The sequence below is a fragment of the Mastigoproctus giganteus genome, chromosome 2 (genome assembly GCF_048544385.1).
Source record: "Mastigoproctus giganteus isolate SK-2022 chromosome 2, ASM4854438v1, whole genome shotgun sequence".
NCBI lineage: Eukaryota > Metazoa > Arthropoda > Arachnida > Uropygi > Thelyphonidae > Mastigoproctus > Mastigoproctus giganteus.
The window spans coordinates 242,500,257-242,516,910 of NC_143576.1; the positions used below are offsets into that span (position 1 = coordinate 242,500,257).

General features: G+C 37.3%; 2 protein-coding genes across 2 annotated transcripts in view; both read right to left on the reverse strand.

The window, feature by feature from the left end:
• LOC150090315 (immunomodulatory peroxidase-like) overlaps window positions 1–16,654 on the reverse strand; it is a 196,393-nt gene that overhangs the window by 151,835 nt on the left and 27,904 nt on the right. The window lies entirely within an intron of this gene.
• Window positions 1–16,654, reverse strand: part of LOC150090316 (immunomodulatory peroxidase-like) — a 49,310-nt gene that overhangs the window by 23,639 nt on the left and 9,017 nt on the right. Inside the window, exons 6-10 of the mRNA XM_090390260.1 lie at window positions 14,446–14,613; window positions 11,785–11,931; window positions 11,359–11,466; window positions 8,365–8,478; window positions 5,801–5,936 (exon numbers count right to left, since the gene is read on the reverse strand). Of these exons, the coding sequence (XP_090246386.1) occupies window positions 5,801–5,936; window positions 8,365–8,478; window positions 11,359–11,466; window positions 11,785–11,931; window positions 14,446–14,613 (673 nt within the window). The remainder of the gene's footprint in view (window positions 1–5,800; window positions 5,937–8,364; window positions 8,479–11,358; window positions 11,467–11,784; window positions 11,932–14,445; window positions 14,614–16,654) is intronic.

The window sequence follows — 16,654 nt, forward strand, 5'->3', positions numbered from 1 at the left end:
GCATTGCTATTCTTTACATAAATAATGTAACTGCACTCTGTTGACTGTACTTTTGTTAACGATGTAGAAAATAAGTGACAAAAGGGGGGGTGGGGGAAGGGAGGAGAGAGATTGTCACAGCGAAAAGAGCAGGGAAGGATGCTATATTAAAAAGAGCTTAAGAAGCTGAACTAGAAAAAGTTTATAGATCCACTAAGAAATGCAGCATTCACATCGTCTAAACTGATATAGCTAATGTTACAATCGTATTATTCTCAAAATGGTTTAAAGCTTATCCAAGCATAAAAATTTAAGATATTTTCTAAAACATATTAAATCCATTTATATTAGGCATATAAGATATTATATATTAAGCGTATTAAAAACAATTTTTGGAGTGCATAAAGAATCACTTAAATATTCAAAAAAAAAAAAAAAAAACTTGGCGTGGGTAAGATTCTGTAATGACTCATTTATAACATATTTTTCCAGACGTTTATATGCAATATTAATGAACTATATATACCTAATGGTGTTACAGTATAATAGAAAGTAAAGGTGACGATACAAACGGATCAGTTCAAATATGTTTTTTCCCTCATTTATATATAAGAGACTCTCTATTTACAAACAGACACGTTTCTTTCAGCACATGTCCCCTATAGTCCTTTGGTACATCGACGTCAAGATTTTCATAATCTCCATTAGAATCTGAACTCTTTGCAGTTTCTGATTCGGCAGAAATGGAGTCTTGTTATCATTGTGCAATGTAATGGACCAGCTCTGAGGAGATCAAGGGGAATCCGCCAACCACATAAAGTTTAAGGTTAAAAGGGAAGATAAAGAAGAGATATTAGAAGACATTCCAAAGGGCGTAAACAGAAATTTAGCGAAGGGGTGGACCTAAAGAAGCGTAGGGGCGGATACAATTGTGTGGGAAAAAGGCAGAAAGTGGAAAAATTAATGGATAACGCCTCTTGACGTCATCAGTAATCCTGTTCCCAGAAGGATGCAGGGGTTAGTATAGTAATACACTGGAGAGAAGAGAGTTGTATATAGGAAGACAGAAGAATCTCAGAGAATAGCTTCATCTGAAGAGGATCTAGAATCTGACCCCGGTGAATCAGCCAGTGTCACGAGCAGAAGGAAGAAAGATAAAAAGGGGACAGCCATACCAGTGGAAATCCCACACAAAGGAGACTTCTCGGTCGGAAAGTTATAGCCCTTAATCAACAATATAAGGTTGATGCGTGTTATTGCTACATACCTGGTCAATTGGAGTAGTGTTATTATTGTATTTATGTATATTAGTTTAGTGAAATATTCTCAATTATATTGAATTGAAACATAAATCGTGGCTACAGACTAGAGCAGCAAAGCAACGGGCTCAAAGTAGTGGGAAGGCTGTGACTTGGGGGAGAATGGAATGGGCGGCGCTCCTACAAATCACGGCCTAACGGAATGTAATACTTGTGCAATGTTTTCAGACATTCAGGAACGGTACATAATACTGCGAAGGAGGGTGTCTTTTTGTGTGTTCGGTGCAGAGAGTTCAAGAAATTAGGCGCCAACTCAGCATTCTGATGGGCGCTTATGAGAGCTTGAAGGATGGGTGGATGCCCTCGAAGGAATTAAAATAAGGAGCATATCAAGCTCTCAGCTGCCCAATCAATTCAATGCCAGAACTCACATTCATATATCAGGCAACACAGTGGCAACACCCAAGGCAGAATGAACTGGTCCAACAGGAAGTAGCTATTGTTGGAAACTGTATTGTCAGGAAAAATGGAAATATATTGTGCAGAGATAATGTCAGGGAAACTGGAAATATATTGTGCAGAGATAATGTCAGGGAAACTGGAAATATATTGTGCAGAGAGAATAGATGGAATAGGATCAACGTATGTTTGCCAGAGGCAAAGGTTGATGACGTGATAGAGCGGATATCATCTTTTAAGGACACAAAAGGTTATATTGTTGTATACGTTATAACCTAATGATATTAAGAGTAGAAGGTTTGAGAACTTTTTAAACAAGTACAAGGCAACGTTGAAAAAATCGCAAGTTAGGGTTCAATTTGAAAGTATCTGTAATTTTGCTCAGACAAGATAGGAGGGAGTATATGACGATAGCCTTGTCAGTCAATTCGGCCCTGGAGAGATTGTGCAAGCCTCATGAGGTAGAATTTTTCTCAGCGTGGTCAGTGCTTGTTAACAGGCGAGACTGCTTCTACAGGTATGGGATACAATTAACTAGAAATGGTGCAAGAATATTTGCTGATGCTATGGAGGCAGTGTTAAGTGGGTCGGAAAGTTCCAGCGTGGGGCAGATACACAGACTAATAGTTTAACAATACCCGCAACCCGTATGAAGGTGATTCTTTCACTGCTTCTATTGGAATTTGCAGCAACCTGGAAAGCAAGGTGCTGGGGATTTCAAGGCCTGATGTGAGTCATCATGGAACAAATAAATAAGTGGGCTTTTTTAGTGTAATTAAGATTAAGAACAGGTGCATGTTTACTTGTATGTACGCGAATTCTAGCAGCATAGTAAATAAATTTGATGAATATGAAGTGCCGATCAAGTCATCAAATGCAGCTATTGTGTGGATTATCATAGATGTGGTGGTGTCACTCAGGTATAAGGGATGTAGAATTTTAATATTGGAAATACAATGTGTGCAGAAAGGACAGACACCATGGAGGTTATGCTCTTAGTTAAGAGCACATAAAATCTAAGCCAGTTCATCCAGTTGACATGGGTGGCCAGTGCAATGTTGAGTCAGTTTTGTGCAACAAAAGCACTGGGAAAGCAAAATTGAGAGTAGTGTATGTAGAGGCCCGATGACTCCAAATACAACGAACAACTGTACAGAAAAATAGAGTGGACCAGTAAATAAGAATATCTTATAATGGTTGACTGTAACTTTCCACATATTGATTGGAATTTGCGGGTTGGTCACGCGCATATAGCAAGACTTGTGCATTTATTACATGACTATGTTCTACATCATCATGTTGAAGAGGCAACAAGGGAAAGCAGTCCTCTTGATATGATTATTAGCAGTGATTGTTCGTGCATTAAGAATCTACCGATAAAAGAACCACTAGGTGGCCGTGATCACAATGTATTAATGTGAGATTTACTTAAATCTCAAAGGCTTTCGATCGTGTTTGGCAAAAAAGGTTTTCTAAACTTCTAAATAATTCCATCTTATGGTTCGCCAACTGTTCTTTTGTAATTGGTTATCCAGTTTTCTCTCTGATCGCTCACTGAGGGTGATGGTAGATGGCTCTCTGTCTTCTAACTTCTCCACTAATGCTGCGTCCTCCAATGTCAATTCTTTCCCTCCCTCTTTTCCTCTTGTATATTAATGACCTTCCATTGACTGGAAATCCTATCCATAGTTTTGTCGATGATAGCGCATTTCATTTCACTTTCCATTTTGAGAAATCTTGCCCTGCTCAATCAGCTTCAACCTCTCGAATATCCGCTACCAATTCCTTCAATGCCGATCTCCGAGTGATCTCCAGTGGGACAAAGACAACTTAGTTGATTTCGATCCTTCTAAAACTCAGTCTTGTCTTATATTTCGCAAAAAGGATTCTTCTGCTCCTATGCTTATCTTTGGTTGTTGTTTGTTATTTTGGTTTTTAGGAGCATTAGCAACTAAGGCCATATTGCTCCGGGGATATGCAGTAGTCTTTCCCTGACCTTTCCGCATCCTCCGTATTTGGTGGTCACGGGCTCGAACCCCGGTCTAATCAAGAGGCGTGTGCTACGCCCTGCTTGCTCCTGCTCACCTGACTACGGAGGCGCCTTATCTTTGGTGTCACTCCAATTTCTAGGCTAGATGATATATCTCTTTTGTGGATTACCCAAACTTCTAATCTCTCTTGTCACAAGCACATTACAAATATTACTTCCTCTGCATTTAAATAACTTGGTTTTCTCTTTCGCTGTCGGCATTACTTTTCTTCCAAACAACTGTTCACTCCGTACAAATCGCAAATCCGCCTTACCATGGAATATTGTTCTCAGATCTGGGGATATGCCCCTAAAACCTCTCTTCGGCTTCTTGATTCCATTCAGAAGAGGGCAGTTAGGTTAATTAATGACTCCTCTCTAACAGAGTCTCTCCACTCGCTGTCCCATAGACGTACTGTTTCTGCTGCATGCCTTTTCTACAGATTCTTCCATGGGCACTGTTCTTCTGAATTGGCTTCTATAATTCCCGCTCCCTCTTTCAAAGCAGTCCGAACACGTGCCACAACTAGTCAACATCCATTTACTGTCCAACTTCAAACTTACAGAACCAACTTTTCATCTTCCTTGTTTATTCATTCAACTGCCGTGTTCTGGAAAAACCTTCCATTCAATTCCTGACCATTACGATGCTATTTCAAACAACTATCAAGATCTTGCAGAATTCCTATGTTAACTAATCATTTGAATATCTCAATCAACTGTCCTCTTGGCATTGCTAATCTTTTTGCTACCCGTTGTTCGAAACTTTTTTCTCCTGAACAGCAACATTATATTACCTTTTATCTTTTATTCGTTTTAATATAATATTAATGACTGTTTTGATAGATTAGTTCTCAATACTGATGATGTCCAATCAGCCATTTCTCGGCTTAAACGTTTTACTGCTCCTGATCCTAATACATTGTCTGCCGTTTTCTTCAAGAAAAATAATTCCTTCTTTAGCTCCATTTCTTACAAATCTCTTACTGTCTTCTTCATGGTTGTTACCCTTCAGCATTTAGAGGCCTATATCATCCCGATATTTAAAAAAAAAACAGGGTGAGAAAGCTATGCCTGGTAACTGCCAACCTGTACTGAATACAATTACGAAAATTTTTAATTAGAGAATTCAAATTAAATTCTTAGCTTTCGAAATTGCCTTGCATTTCACCGTCGAAACTATGGAGCTCTTTGTCGTTGCTGCAGAATCGTTCCTCTTCACTGCAGACAAAACTCCAGTGGTCTCTTTTTGTCTACAATATCGTAAACTCTAATACTTATCGTCCATCTCTTCTTAACCAAATACCTTTCACTATACCTCTCTTGAATTCTCGTAATAAAACTAATTTCTCACTTCTTGTCCCTACTCAACACTTACTTGGAAGCCCTCTGTCCTTTCCTTCTGCTATTGAATAATCACAATATTGATTTTACACTTAAACCGTTTGTGTAAAATAAATTTCTCTTTACTCTGATTTGTAATTAAATTTTGTACAGATAGATGTATTAAATTACGGGTGATCCTAATATAATAATTTGATTTCTAAAGAGTGAATCAAGCAAATACAGTAAAGGAGATTTTACCATAAAACGAAAGTTTGAAGAGCAGAAGATAGATGTGGACTGACTCAAATGCATGTAAAATATCAAGGAAAAGCGAATCGATTTGATTTCCTTTGTCTAAATTTGCTTGTAGGAAATGAGAAAACAAAGCAAGGTTCGAAACAGTTGATTTGCAAATGCCTGAGAAAAAAAGCATACTGAATATTTATTCATAAAAGGGTGAAAGTAGGAACTAAGATATTTATAAAGAAGGAGTTCAAAAATTTTCGCAACTGTATTACTATACTGAATACAGTTGCAAAAATGTTTAGGTAGTTATTAGGCATTGCTTTCTTACCGTGTTTTTCATATATCGGGATGATATAGGCCTCTTTGAACTCTGAAGGATAACAACCATGAAGAAGACAGTAATTGAAGAGATTTATAACAATTGGAACTAGAGATAAACTACTTGGAAAATCTTTAACTGGGAAATCAAGCGCATAACAGGAGAATTGTAAAAATGACTCACCTGGTTTCTTGAAAGATTTTCTCCTTATCATAAGACGGCCTACGTTCTGCAAGGTCTCTGGCGTAACTGTTGTGCAACCGATGGAATATAGTGTGCACACTTGCAAGCATTCTCTGCTGGTTCACTCTTGAGTCACCTGTTCGGAAAAATAAAGGATGAGTTTGCAATATTGCCACTTTCAATGTAGCCGTAAACTTGTGCTGTTACATCACAATTTAATATAATTTATACCACAATTTAATATTTGAAGGTACAAAGACTAGTTATTTATAAATTTAGAAATCTTTATTTTAGATTGCAATATTGTCCTTTACGGCCACAAGGCGAGGGGTTAACAGTAATAGTACAATATGTAAGAGAAAGAACATTGACAAATTAAACATAAGAAAATACATATGTAGGCAAATAAAAAGAAATACAGCTCAAAACTCAAAGTATAATGCAGTTTTATACAACACAATGTACAAAGAATATATATAAAACTGAAAAGTTAGTAAGCCATCTTCATGTCATGTTGTATTACTGGCTTGCAGCATTAAGGCAAACTTCGCGGAGGAAGATCAGGAATAGAGAAGTACAATTTAACGATGCGGCATCTGTATTCTCTGTCACAAGGAAAACTTATTAAGGTCAGCAGCCAAAGAGTAGGCACATGAAAGTATCTGAAAAGGCAGAAACCTGTCGGATAGATGGAGACTGTGGATAGGCTGAGATGTGGTCACAGAGTTTGAGTTGCTCTGAGTGAAGGCTGAGGAAATCTCCAAGAGCACAAGTCCCAGAATGGTGGTGCCGAAATCTTGCCAATGATTATTTTTACAGTAGTAGTAAGGCGTTTTACCCTAATCAGCGTGGGGAGCCTGTGAAGTTTTATAGAACTGGCCATTTCAGCTGGTCTTAACTGTGGAGGAAGTTTATGTTTGTTTATGGCCCATTTTAAGAGCCAAAACTCAGTAGAAAAAAGGGGTCGAATTGTGCTAAGGGCACCAGATGCCCATATCTCTGCAACATGTAAAAGCGGAGAGTATACTGTGGATTTTATGTGTATCTTCAGGTAGGTGTGCCTTCACTAATATAATGCAAATGATGTTTGGCCATTCATCGGAGTCGAGCTGCCCGGGTGAGCAGCTTTTCCATGTGATTACCACAGCAGAGCTTAAGTAATCAGTATGCTTATTGACGATGGGGTTAGGAGAATTACGTAGTGTTGGTTGAATTTTTCTATATTTATTTTTAGTCCGAACTGGTTGAGGCAGTTTGCAAATTCCAGGAGTATATCGTTAATTAATGCTGTTATGGCAAGAAGGTCATTATATGGAGAAATCAGTGTGAGGAGTTCCATATCATCAGCACAAAAATTATATTAGCGTCACCCGTAAATGATTACATCTACATATATATTTTCTGTAAATTTGCGTGTGTTCTATGGCCGATTTGTTTGTTTTGCTGGACGAAAAAACCCCAGTTTCCTGGTAAAAAAACTGCTATCTACGCTTGAGAAAGACTAACTGAGCCACGGAGTGAAAAAAAGCCCATTAAAGTTCTTCGCGTCGCCGACGGGATTCGAACCGGGGTTTTTTCCAACCGGTGTGGGGAAGACGGTGACGATACCACTGTGCTATCTGCGCAGACCATATCATCAGCACAACAAATAATTATCACGCCTGGACTTATCAATCGGGGGGATAAGCGCTGTAAACAAGAGCTCAGATAAGACACCGCTCTGTGGCACGCCTGAAGAGATTTAAAAAGCTAATGTTATTTTAGTTACATTTTATAAATAAATTCTCTTTATACTCCAGGATGACCACATGGTCAAGGAATTCACAAGATTGCGAGAATACAAGAAACAACATCGTATTTAGCACTCACGCACGTGTACTTATGCACCCTCTAGAATGACCACTCGGCTACACCAGCCCTAATTTTTTTTTCAGGATTTCATGGAACTCATTACATGTAATCTATATTCAATGGTTACAGTATCATTCGTAGAACCTGCTATTGGGTTGTAGAAGTATCTGTAGTTACATTTCCGTGGGTAGATCATGATTTCATGTAGGGAATGTCTTTCTTGACTAGTTTGGTTGATTAAAACGAAGTCGTAGAACAGTTGGATTCAAGGAACAACTTAAAAACTGTATACCTAATTTTAATCAAGTTCTTCGTACGTCCTCACGAATGGATTAGAGAGGGTAATCATAAGTTGACATTCTTTAGAGTGAAATAACGTAGCATGTGGAGTTAATAATCGCTTTGTTTATTTCACTTTATTCATTTTATCATTATTTCTCATATTTTCTAAGTTTTCTCTGTTAGCATATTTCATTATCGGTCGTTATTAGCATTTATTTTAAGAGTAAACCAGCCCTCTGGGGTAGCAGAGTTGGTAGAATCGCCGTCCTTTCACGCCGGTGAAGAAGACCTGAGTTCGGGTATATTGCCCCCTATATAATTATATACGGAGCAATATGGTCCTAGTCGCTGATGCTCCTACAACAAGAATATATTTTTATTTCCAATTAATCCACAATACTCTGTGCAACGTTTGTTGATATAGAACTTACCAGCTCGGAAGCAGGTGTCATTGGTTTCAGGACGACTGCATCCGTCACTGTTAATGTTCTCACTAAGGGGCAAAAGTTCACCATGTTCACTTTCTGTGACAACCAACAAATATCCTGGAAAAATAAAGTTTGATCATTAGGTTTTTTTTTTTTTAAATTCTTTTTAAAATGTTTATTATCAGCTGATATTTGAGAAGAGTTGAATTAATGGTGCTGTGCCAACCAGGGAACCGAAGGATTTTTGTTTTAATTTGCGAATGTGCTGCAGGTTATAATGTATTTAATAACAAAATAAAACTCCCTGTTCTCGAAGATTGTTGCTTTTCTGCAGATGAAAGTCTATTTTATTATTATTACATCAACTATGTTGAATTTATTTTTCTTTTAAATACTTAACAATATTTCAATTAATTTAATTTTGTGGTTTTGAAGAAAAATTAGTTTTCAGTAATGGCATCTTTGCATGGTGGTCTGTAATTTAAAAACCCTGATCAAAGACCATCCGAAATACTTTTGTACTGTACTTTAACACTCTTATTATATCTGTTCGACAAAATTTACAGAATAAAGTGTTTTTCATGAATATTTTATTGTGAACAGAGTTGCCGAAGGCGAATATTTTATATATATATATAATAGGCATCGTGGCATGCAAATTCCGAGTATCTAATAGAAAGCGTTCTCCCACCTTATACAGAGCTGCAAATTATGCAAATTATTTATGCCTATAAAAACACGGGTTGCGACCACATCACTTCATTCCCGTTTTTTGGCTTGCCCAGTGGGACAGCCACATCTCCAGTACTCAAAATGACAAGTCGTCATCGTTTAGAATTCAGGCCCGGGAAAACTATGGCCCGCAGCACAGTTTTGTGCGGCCCGCGAGCTTTAATTGTATTTTCTAAAAAAGTTTACTTATTTTATTCCTTTTGATTATAATTTAATTACAATTCATTGTATTATACATCGACAAGTATTATGTAAAAATGTGTTAAAAGTTGAACGTGTCACATCTTGTATCATTAAACTAGTAAATTTAATACGATCGAGGGGCCTGAAACACAGACAATTCGTTAATTTTCTTCAAGATATTGAATCCGAGTACACAGATATTCCTTATCATAGCCAAATTCTATGGCTTAGCTTAGGAAAAGTTCTTCGGCGAGTATGGGATCTTAAAGACATCGTTCTATTTTTAAAACTGAAAAATATTATGGACTTTCCCGAATTAATTGATAATAACTGGATTTGTGATTTTGCGTTTACCCTGGACATCGTGACACACTTAAATACTTTCAACACCGTGTTACAAGGGAAAAATTTATACGCCCATGATATGGTAAAAAGTTTGAATGGGTTTCAATTAAAACTCCAGTTGTTCCCTCGACATTTATTGATTAACAAGGTAGACCACTTTCCAACCATGATGTTGCAGAAGATTCCAGAAAGTAAATTTCAAAAATATTGTGAAATTATCATCGCTTTGAATGACGACTTTTCACGAAGATTTGACGACTTTTAACGAAGATTTGGCGACTTCCAAAAAATTGAGACATGTTTGGCAATAGTGCGCGACCCATCTCAGATTTGGTCTTCTGCCCCAGTTGCTACCATCAAGGCTTTCCTGGGTTTAGAGTACTGGATGCTGAGATGGTTAAACAGGATCACTACGAAGCCATTTACAATCTCAAGAACCATTTTATATGCCAACTTGGATGTCACGCCTTGGTCTCACATTATTGTCACCAAGAACATTCTCACGCTTGCAAAACTACTGACCGGAAGAGTCGACTCGCCGAAAACTGACCACCTGCTGACTCGGCCCCACATGACGCAAAGGTGGGCGAATAGAACAACATCCCTTCCAATCAGTAGCGCGCTCACACAGATGGAAAGCCTTCGGCGATTTTTTCCTTTGAACACTATTAAAATGTTCAACGATCTTCAAGCAGACCCAGAAAGGCTTTGCGCAGAGAAGAGATACAGGACCGAAGTGTTTCAAAAGGCCCATTACTCCACCTATAAATGTTGAGTGATGCCGACAGAGGGAAACAAAAGAGAATGCAGGAAATGAAGAAAATGAACTGGTCGGGACTGTTTTTGCTCCTGTTATGTTTATATTGGACGTCTTGTCTTTCTGTGAACTCGCTGTAAATAGTGCTGTAGATGTGAACATTCTCTAATTCCTTGTAAAATTGTAAATTATGCTTGTGCTCTCTTTCTATCTGCCTGTCATGTAAAATAAGGCAATGATGTGTATAATATAATTAATCAGACAATGTATGATTTAAAAAATGTATAATTTAGACCTTGTATAATTTATAAAGACTGATTTGTATAAATTATAAATAGATAATTATGTATATAAATTATATTTGTATATATGAATGTGCACCCCCTGGTTAATAGCTGTAAGCGGGTGTCTCTTAGGAGAAAATAAAGATAATAATAATAATAATAATAATTTTCAATAGAAATTGGTAGTGCACCGAGTGAACTACAGCTTCAGATTATAGATCTGCAGTGTGATACCGATTTAAGGGAATTGCGCCGTCGTGAGGAAATCTGTAAATTTTACAATACTCTTAATTCGAACAAATTCGACGAACTTATAAAGATTTTGCCCGAAAAATGTTGGTTATTTTTGGATCAACCTACATATGTGAACAAACATTTTCCATCATGATTCTAAATTAAAATTCTTTACGATCAAGCATCACCGATGAACATTTACAAGCAGTTTTAAAAATCTCAACTACAAAATTAACACCCGAAATTAAAAAAATGTTAAAAGATGTAAAACAGTTCCATTCATCTCATTAAATCCTTGGTTGTTAGAGAATAACTTTTTTATGTTATATTTCGTCTCTATGATAACAAATAATATATATATCTAAAAATAGTATTTTACGTGCGGCCCGCCTTCTTTTTAATTGTATTTTAATCGCAGTTATGTTATGAATATAAATTATTTCGGTCACTTTAATCGCTTACCTGTTCCATTTTCTTGCCTTAGTGAACGCATTTGCTCCTCTGAGCTTCCATACACTGCTGAAGCATCGATGAACATCGTTACTTGATCTGTCTGATTCCTTGGAGAATCTAGAGAAAGAGAGTGGGTGAAGTTATTTGAATCAATCAGTTCTTCGTTTGATCATCTTGCTTACTTGAACGTTGTTGACGAACTACAGTAAATGTTAGGAATATGATAAGGCAGCATTCGCACAGTTTCAGTGACTGGAAAGATTATTGCTTTCAATTTCCAAAAGAGAAGTTTAAACTCTGAAGTTAAACTATTTGCAAACAATCACGGTCGTGTTATGATGGGCAACTTAGATTGTAACTAGCTCATTAGACAAAACTTAGCATGGAATCAAAATATCTATTTTATCAAAAAGAGGTGATTTCAGGACAACTTACTCAATGCACAAAATGGACACTTTGTAGAACGAACGAAATTAATACATTTTACGTCAAACTGCGAGTAAAAGGTATCATTTGCATCTACTTCAATTTTAGCGCATTCTTCATTTTGATCTTTGCAACAATCGATTCGCCGATTGTTATCTGTAAAAAGAAATATAGAATATTGGTAAATATTGCTAGTAGTCAATTGCTTTGATTAGGTTACACACCTTAATTAGAACTATTTAAGCCAAAACAATCAGCACAGTTCATTTTTACTAAAATTCACTATTTTATTCATTTAAATAGTACAATTCATTATTGCTAAAATTTATTGTTCTATTCTGTTTTATTTGTATAAATATTTGTAAGAGTGTATGATTTGTAACAGTGTAAACACGAAGCTCTAAAATTAAGGGATCATGAATTGTCTGTTATCCCGGACAGCACTTGCCAACTGCTGTTCACCTCGATTGTCAACCATTGTGATCTCCAAATCCAGCTCTGTTGGGTGGTTGTGTGTCCCTCTTTGGATCATTTCCACCACGCCTTCACTACGGCGGCCCTGGAACAACCAACGATGCCTGCAGCTGCGGCGATGCTGGTCCTCGCCTTCCTAGTGCCTCAAGTCATTCCCCATTCAAACTCCGTCAATTCTTCTCTTTCTTTCCCAATTCGAATTAATTAATTTCTGGACATCGTAATGACAAACTGAGACGCACTACTCGTGCTGTTACTATATATGCTGCGCCGGTTGGTGACGTCACTCCCGGATGCCGTGGTATGCGCTCACTCGTGGAAAGGTAGATATAAAATCACACTATTATTTTGTTCATTAAAAATAATTACGCTATTATTTTGTTCATTAAAATTCTGATACTACCTTTTCACTCAGTGAAGAAAATATCTTAGGACCTCAGTGGAGAGGGCACCTACCCATAGAATGTATGGAATTGAATTCTAATCTCAATAAAAAAAATATTTTTACGAAAAAATCTTCTGGCATCATCCAGTAAAAAAAAAAAATAAATAAAGAGGGGCTCCCTGACAGTGAGGAAATAGAGTACAAGTGAGATAGTCACATGATCGCGCAAAGGATCGTTGCAGTCTCTCCCAGAGTACGGGAGAGACTGTCACGTGATTAATGACGTCGCTTCCGTTGCTTCATCGTGTTGAGCCTAATCTCGTGCAGAGGATCATGGAACAAATGCAACAGCCGTCCGTCCATAAATGTCACCTCTTGAAATACAAAGTTAATAGAACTAATTAAACCTGTGATTTTTCTTTTTCCTTATTTATCTTTCTTCTCCCCGTTTCTTCTGTAAGTAACTAAATTCCGCACTTTCTTCGAGTGGAATCAAACCCAGAACTCTCCAGCCGGTTTCAGACTGCGATACCGTGCCCACTAAACTGCCCGGAGAACCCTGCTATCCGAATGGCTTTTAAAAACAGATCGTTTAAACAACACCATTAATGATGAAGTCTTACTCTCAGGGTTCTTAGGCCTAGTGTGGATTGCGGAAATGTGGCTGAATTCACAGAAAAAATCCACCCCTCTGCAAGATTCCATATTTTCATATGCCCTATGTGCCTAGAGAAACGTTACTAATATTTTCACTCGATTTGTAGCAGTTCTATATTCTCTGATTTTATTCTGGTTTCCCTGAAATTAAACAGCTTCGTAGACACAATGTTTATATATACATTATGTCATATATGCGCTTCATATGTGTATATGGAGATTTTAACTTACCTCCGATACTGTAGGGCGTTATGAATCAACTCACAACCTTTCCCCACTCACTAAAACACTTGTTAACGAAGGTCTAGAAGAGGCCAAAATTTGCTTGACCTAAATTTCTCCTCGTATTCTTGTCAATTTTCGAAGATATGTTGGTTTTCAGTAAGATCATGACCCAAGCTTCACAAACTTGATGTTGCCAAGGTCCATATTTAATGTCACCAGACTGAAAATGGTGAAAAACCTCACAGCATAAAAATTCCCAAATCTTGCACGCTGTATTGCAACTACTACGTGCATTCTATTTTTGGTGACAACAAGGAAAAGGTTTGTTGAACACTTCCAAGACTCCGTCTCTCTCGGCCTGCTGCAGTGGCACCTGGTTCCCCTGATTTGAATCCCGTCGAGCATCTGTACCATGAAGTCAAACTGGCTGTAGGGTGTGGATTCACCATTCTGCAATATGATACTATTTTAGGATAATATGCATTTAATGACCAGTATCTCCAGATGTGTTTAAGGATATTGTAAAATCCATAAAACTATCTGGAAAAGCTGTTTTGCGAGTACATTGAGCTCTGGGGTGATATTAGATAACTGGTCATATTTCACTATCTTTTCAATGTAAAATTATAATTTTAAACATTATCGAAGTACTGGGGTCAGGAAGAATCTCTTCTAAGATATACAAACGAAAATGTGTTTTCCATTTGTCTGTCTTTTCATTACATTTAAAATTACAATCTTCCTAAAATTACCATTCAAATGTTTTTCAAAAAAATGTCATTAATAACAAAAGGAGGAAATTCCAGTATACGATATAATTTAATGGCTAATTACAGTCATCTGTTGGGATTTCGAACAGACAGTATAGTATAATGCAAGCAAAGCAGTTCAAACATAAGTTTTTAGTAACCAAAGAATTGACTACTTACTTGTGTGTTGAGGTGTTAAAATAAAGTCGTGAGATAAGAACTGGCCGAATTCCATGAGCATGTGAGTATATGGAACTGGGACATCCACATCAGGACAAATTGTTTGGCAAATAAATCGGGGGTTTGGAAGATCTGCTCCAGTTACTGATTTCCGAAATTCTTTGATTCCTGAAATTTGAAAGTATTATTACAAACCCATTTGGAACATGTATTTTATTAAAAGAAAGGTACAAGGCAATTTATAGAAGAAAGTACAGGTGGTTCTAAAAGAAGCGCAACCATGATATATTTTCGGTTTTATTTCAGTTATAAATTGAAATAGAAGTTGCAATAAGTTGTAGTTCAATTTATGTGATAAATATAATTATAATAGAGACTATAGTACATGTTGAAGGTGTCTTTCTCCCCAAAAAACACAAACGCATTTAGTATTGGAATTAATCATATGTTGCGAGGAAGCACTGGACTTCTGTTCCAAAAAATATAAACATGAAAACTAAAATAAAATAATTGGTTTCTTCCTTAATAAGCAACCCTCTAGTTGATTTTTCGAAGCCGTTATCCTCAGTTACCCACGGAGGTAACTTATTCCAATAATTAACCACTCGCTGGATAAAAGAAGACTTCCTACAATCCAGTCTTAACCTGGTTCCCTATAATTTGAATTTATGGCCACAAGTTCAGATATCACTTATAACCATGACCATTTCTTTAATTCATTTTACTATCCCCTGTCATAGCCTTATATACTTCAATTAGATTTCCTCTAAGATGCTTGTTTAATAAGGTCTGTAGTCTATATATTCGAGGACTTACCTTATATGGACGATATTTTGTCATTATTCTCACCAGGCGAGTGGCCATCTTTGGACCCTATCAAGTAGCTCGGTGTCTTTTTTAGCCGCGTTTATGCGGGCGCGTACACACACACACACTTGTACATATGTACAAATATATACAAGGTGTCTATAAATTATTCACCTGATTATGAAGCGCGATTACAATTTTATTGTGATAGTTATTTTAAAATGGTTTAATGCAGTTATCAAATCAACTCAATGAGTTTTTTCTCATGCGGTTGGCAGCCTTTATCTCGACAAGCATTGTGCCATTTAAAATAACGACAGTGCAGGAGAAAGCAATGCGCGTGTTGGGACTTTTGAATACCAAATCTACAAGGGATACCAGTGACTGTTAGGACACGTTTTAAACGGAATTCCAGAAAGATCCACCTACGAAACAATCAATGAGGCAATGGTTCAAACAGTTTCAAGAAACCGGCAGTGTGCTGCACCAAAAAGGAGCAGCTAGGTCAAGTGTATCGACAGATAAAGTTTCGGAAATTCAGGGAGCGTGTATCCGAAGTCCTACAAAATGTAACCGCCAGGCAAACCTGCAGCTACAAATATTGCGAACAACATTGAAGAGTTGTTCGTAAAAGATTGAAACTTTACTCTTACAAAGGGTAAAGCATCCAGTAAATTAAGTCTCACGACAAACCACAAAGAGGAATTCGCTGTCAGCGTTGTCAAGAGTACTGACGAAAATGAGCACTTTCTAGAAAATGTCATTTTCCATGACGAAGCAACACTCCACCTGTCTGGTAAAGTTAACAGACAGTTGTCACGTATGGGGATCAGAAAACCTCCACACAGTTCGTGAACGAGAGCGTGATAGTCCGAAGGTAAACATATGGTGCGCACTGTCTTTCACTCAGGTGATTGGGCAATTTTTCTTCCACAAAAACACTGAACTCCGCAAATTACCTTGATATCCTCAAATTGTATGTTACACCACAGCTGGAAGTATGCTGCCACGTGTTCTATCAGCAAGATGGAGAACCACCACAATGGAGCTTGCATGTGCATTATTTTCTCAATAAAAATTTCCCTTAATGGTGAATCGGCCAAGATGGTCCACTATGGTCTCGTTTCCCGGCTATCCCATCTACGGATTACTTTGTATGGGGCTAAAGGACAAGGTGTATGCGAAAAAAAGTTAACAACATCACTGTGTTAAAAGACCGGATTGAACAGGTAGTGACTTTCATTTCTCAAGAGCTGCTTCAAAATACTTGGAATGAAATCGTCTACCGTCTTGAGATTCTACATGCTACAAAAGGTGCCCCCGTGTAGGTTTACTGAAGTACCTTTGTGTGATAAGAAATCCTTTGAGTTGCTTAATAGTACAGCAAACAGTTTCACAATAC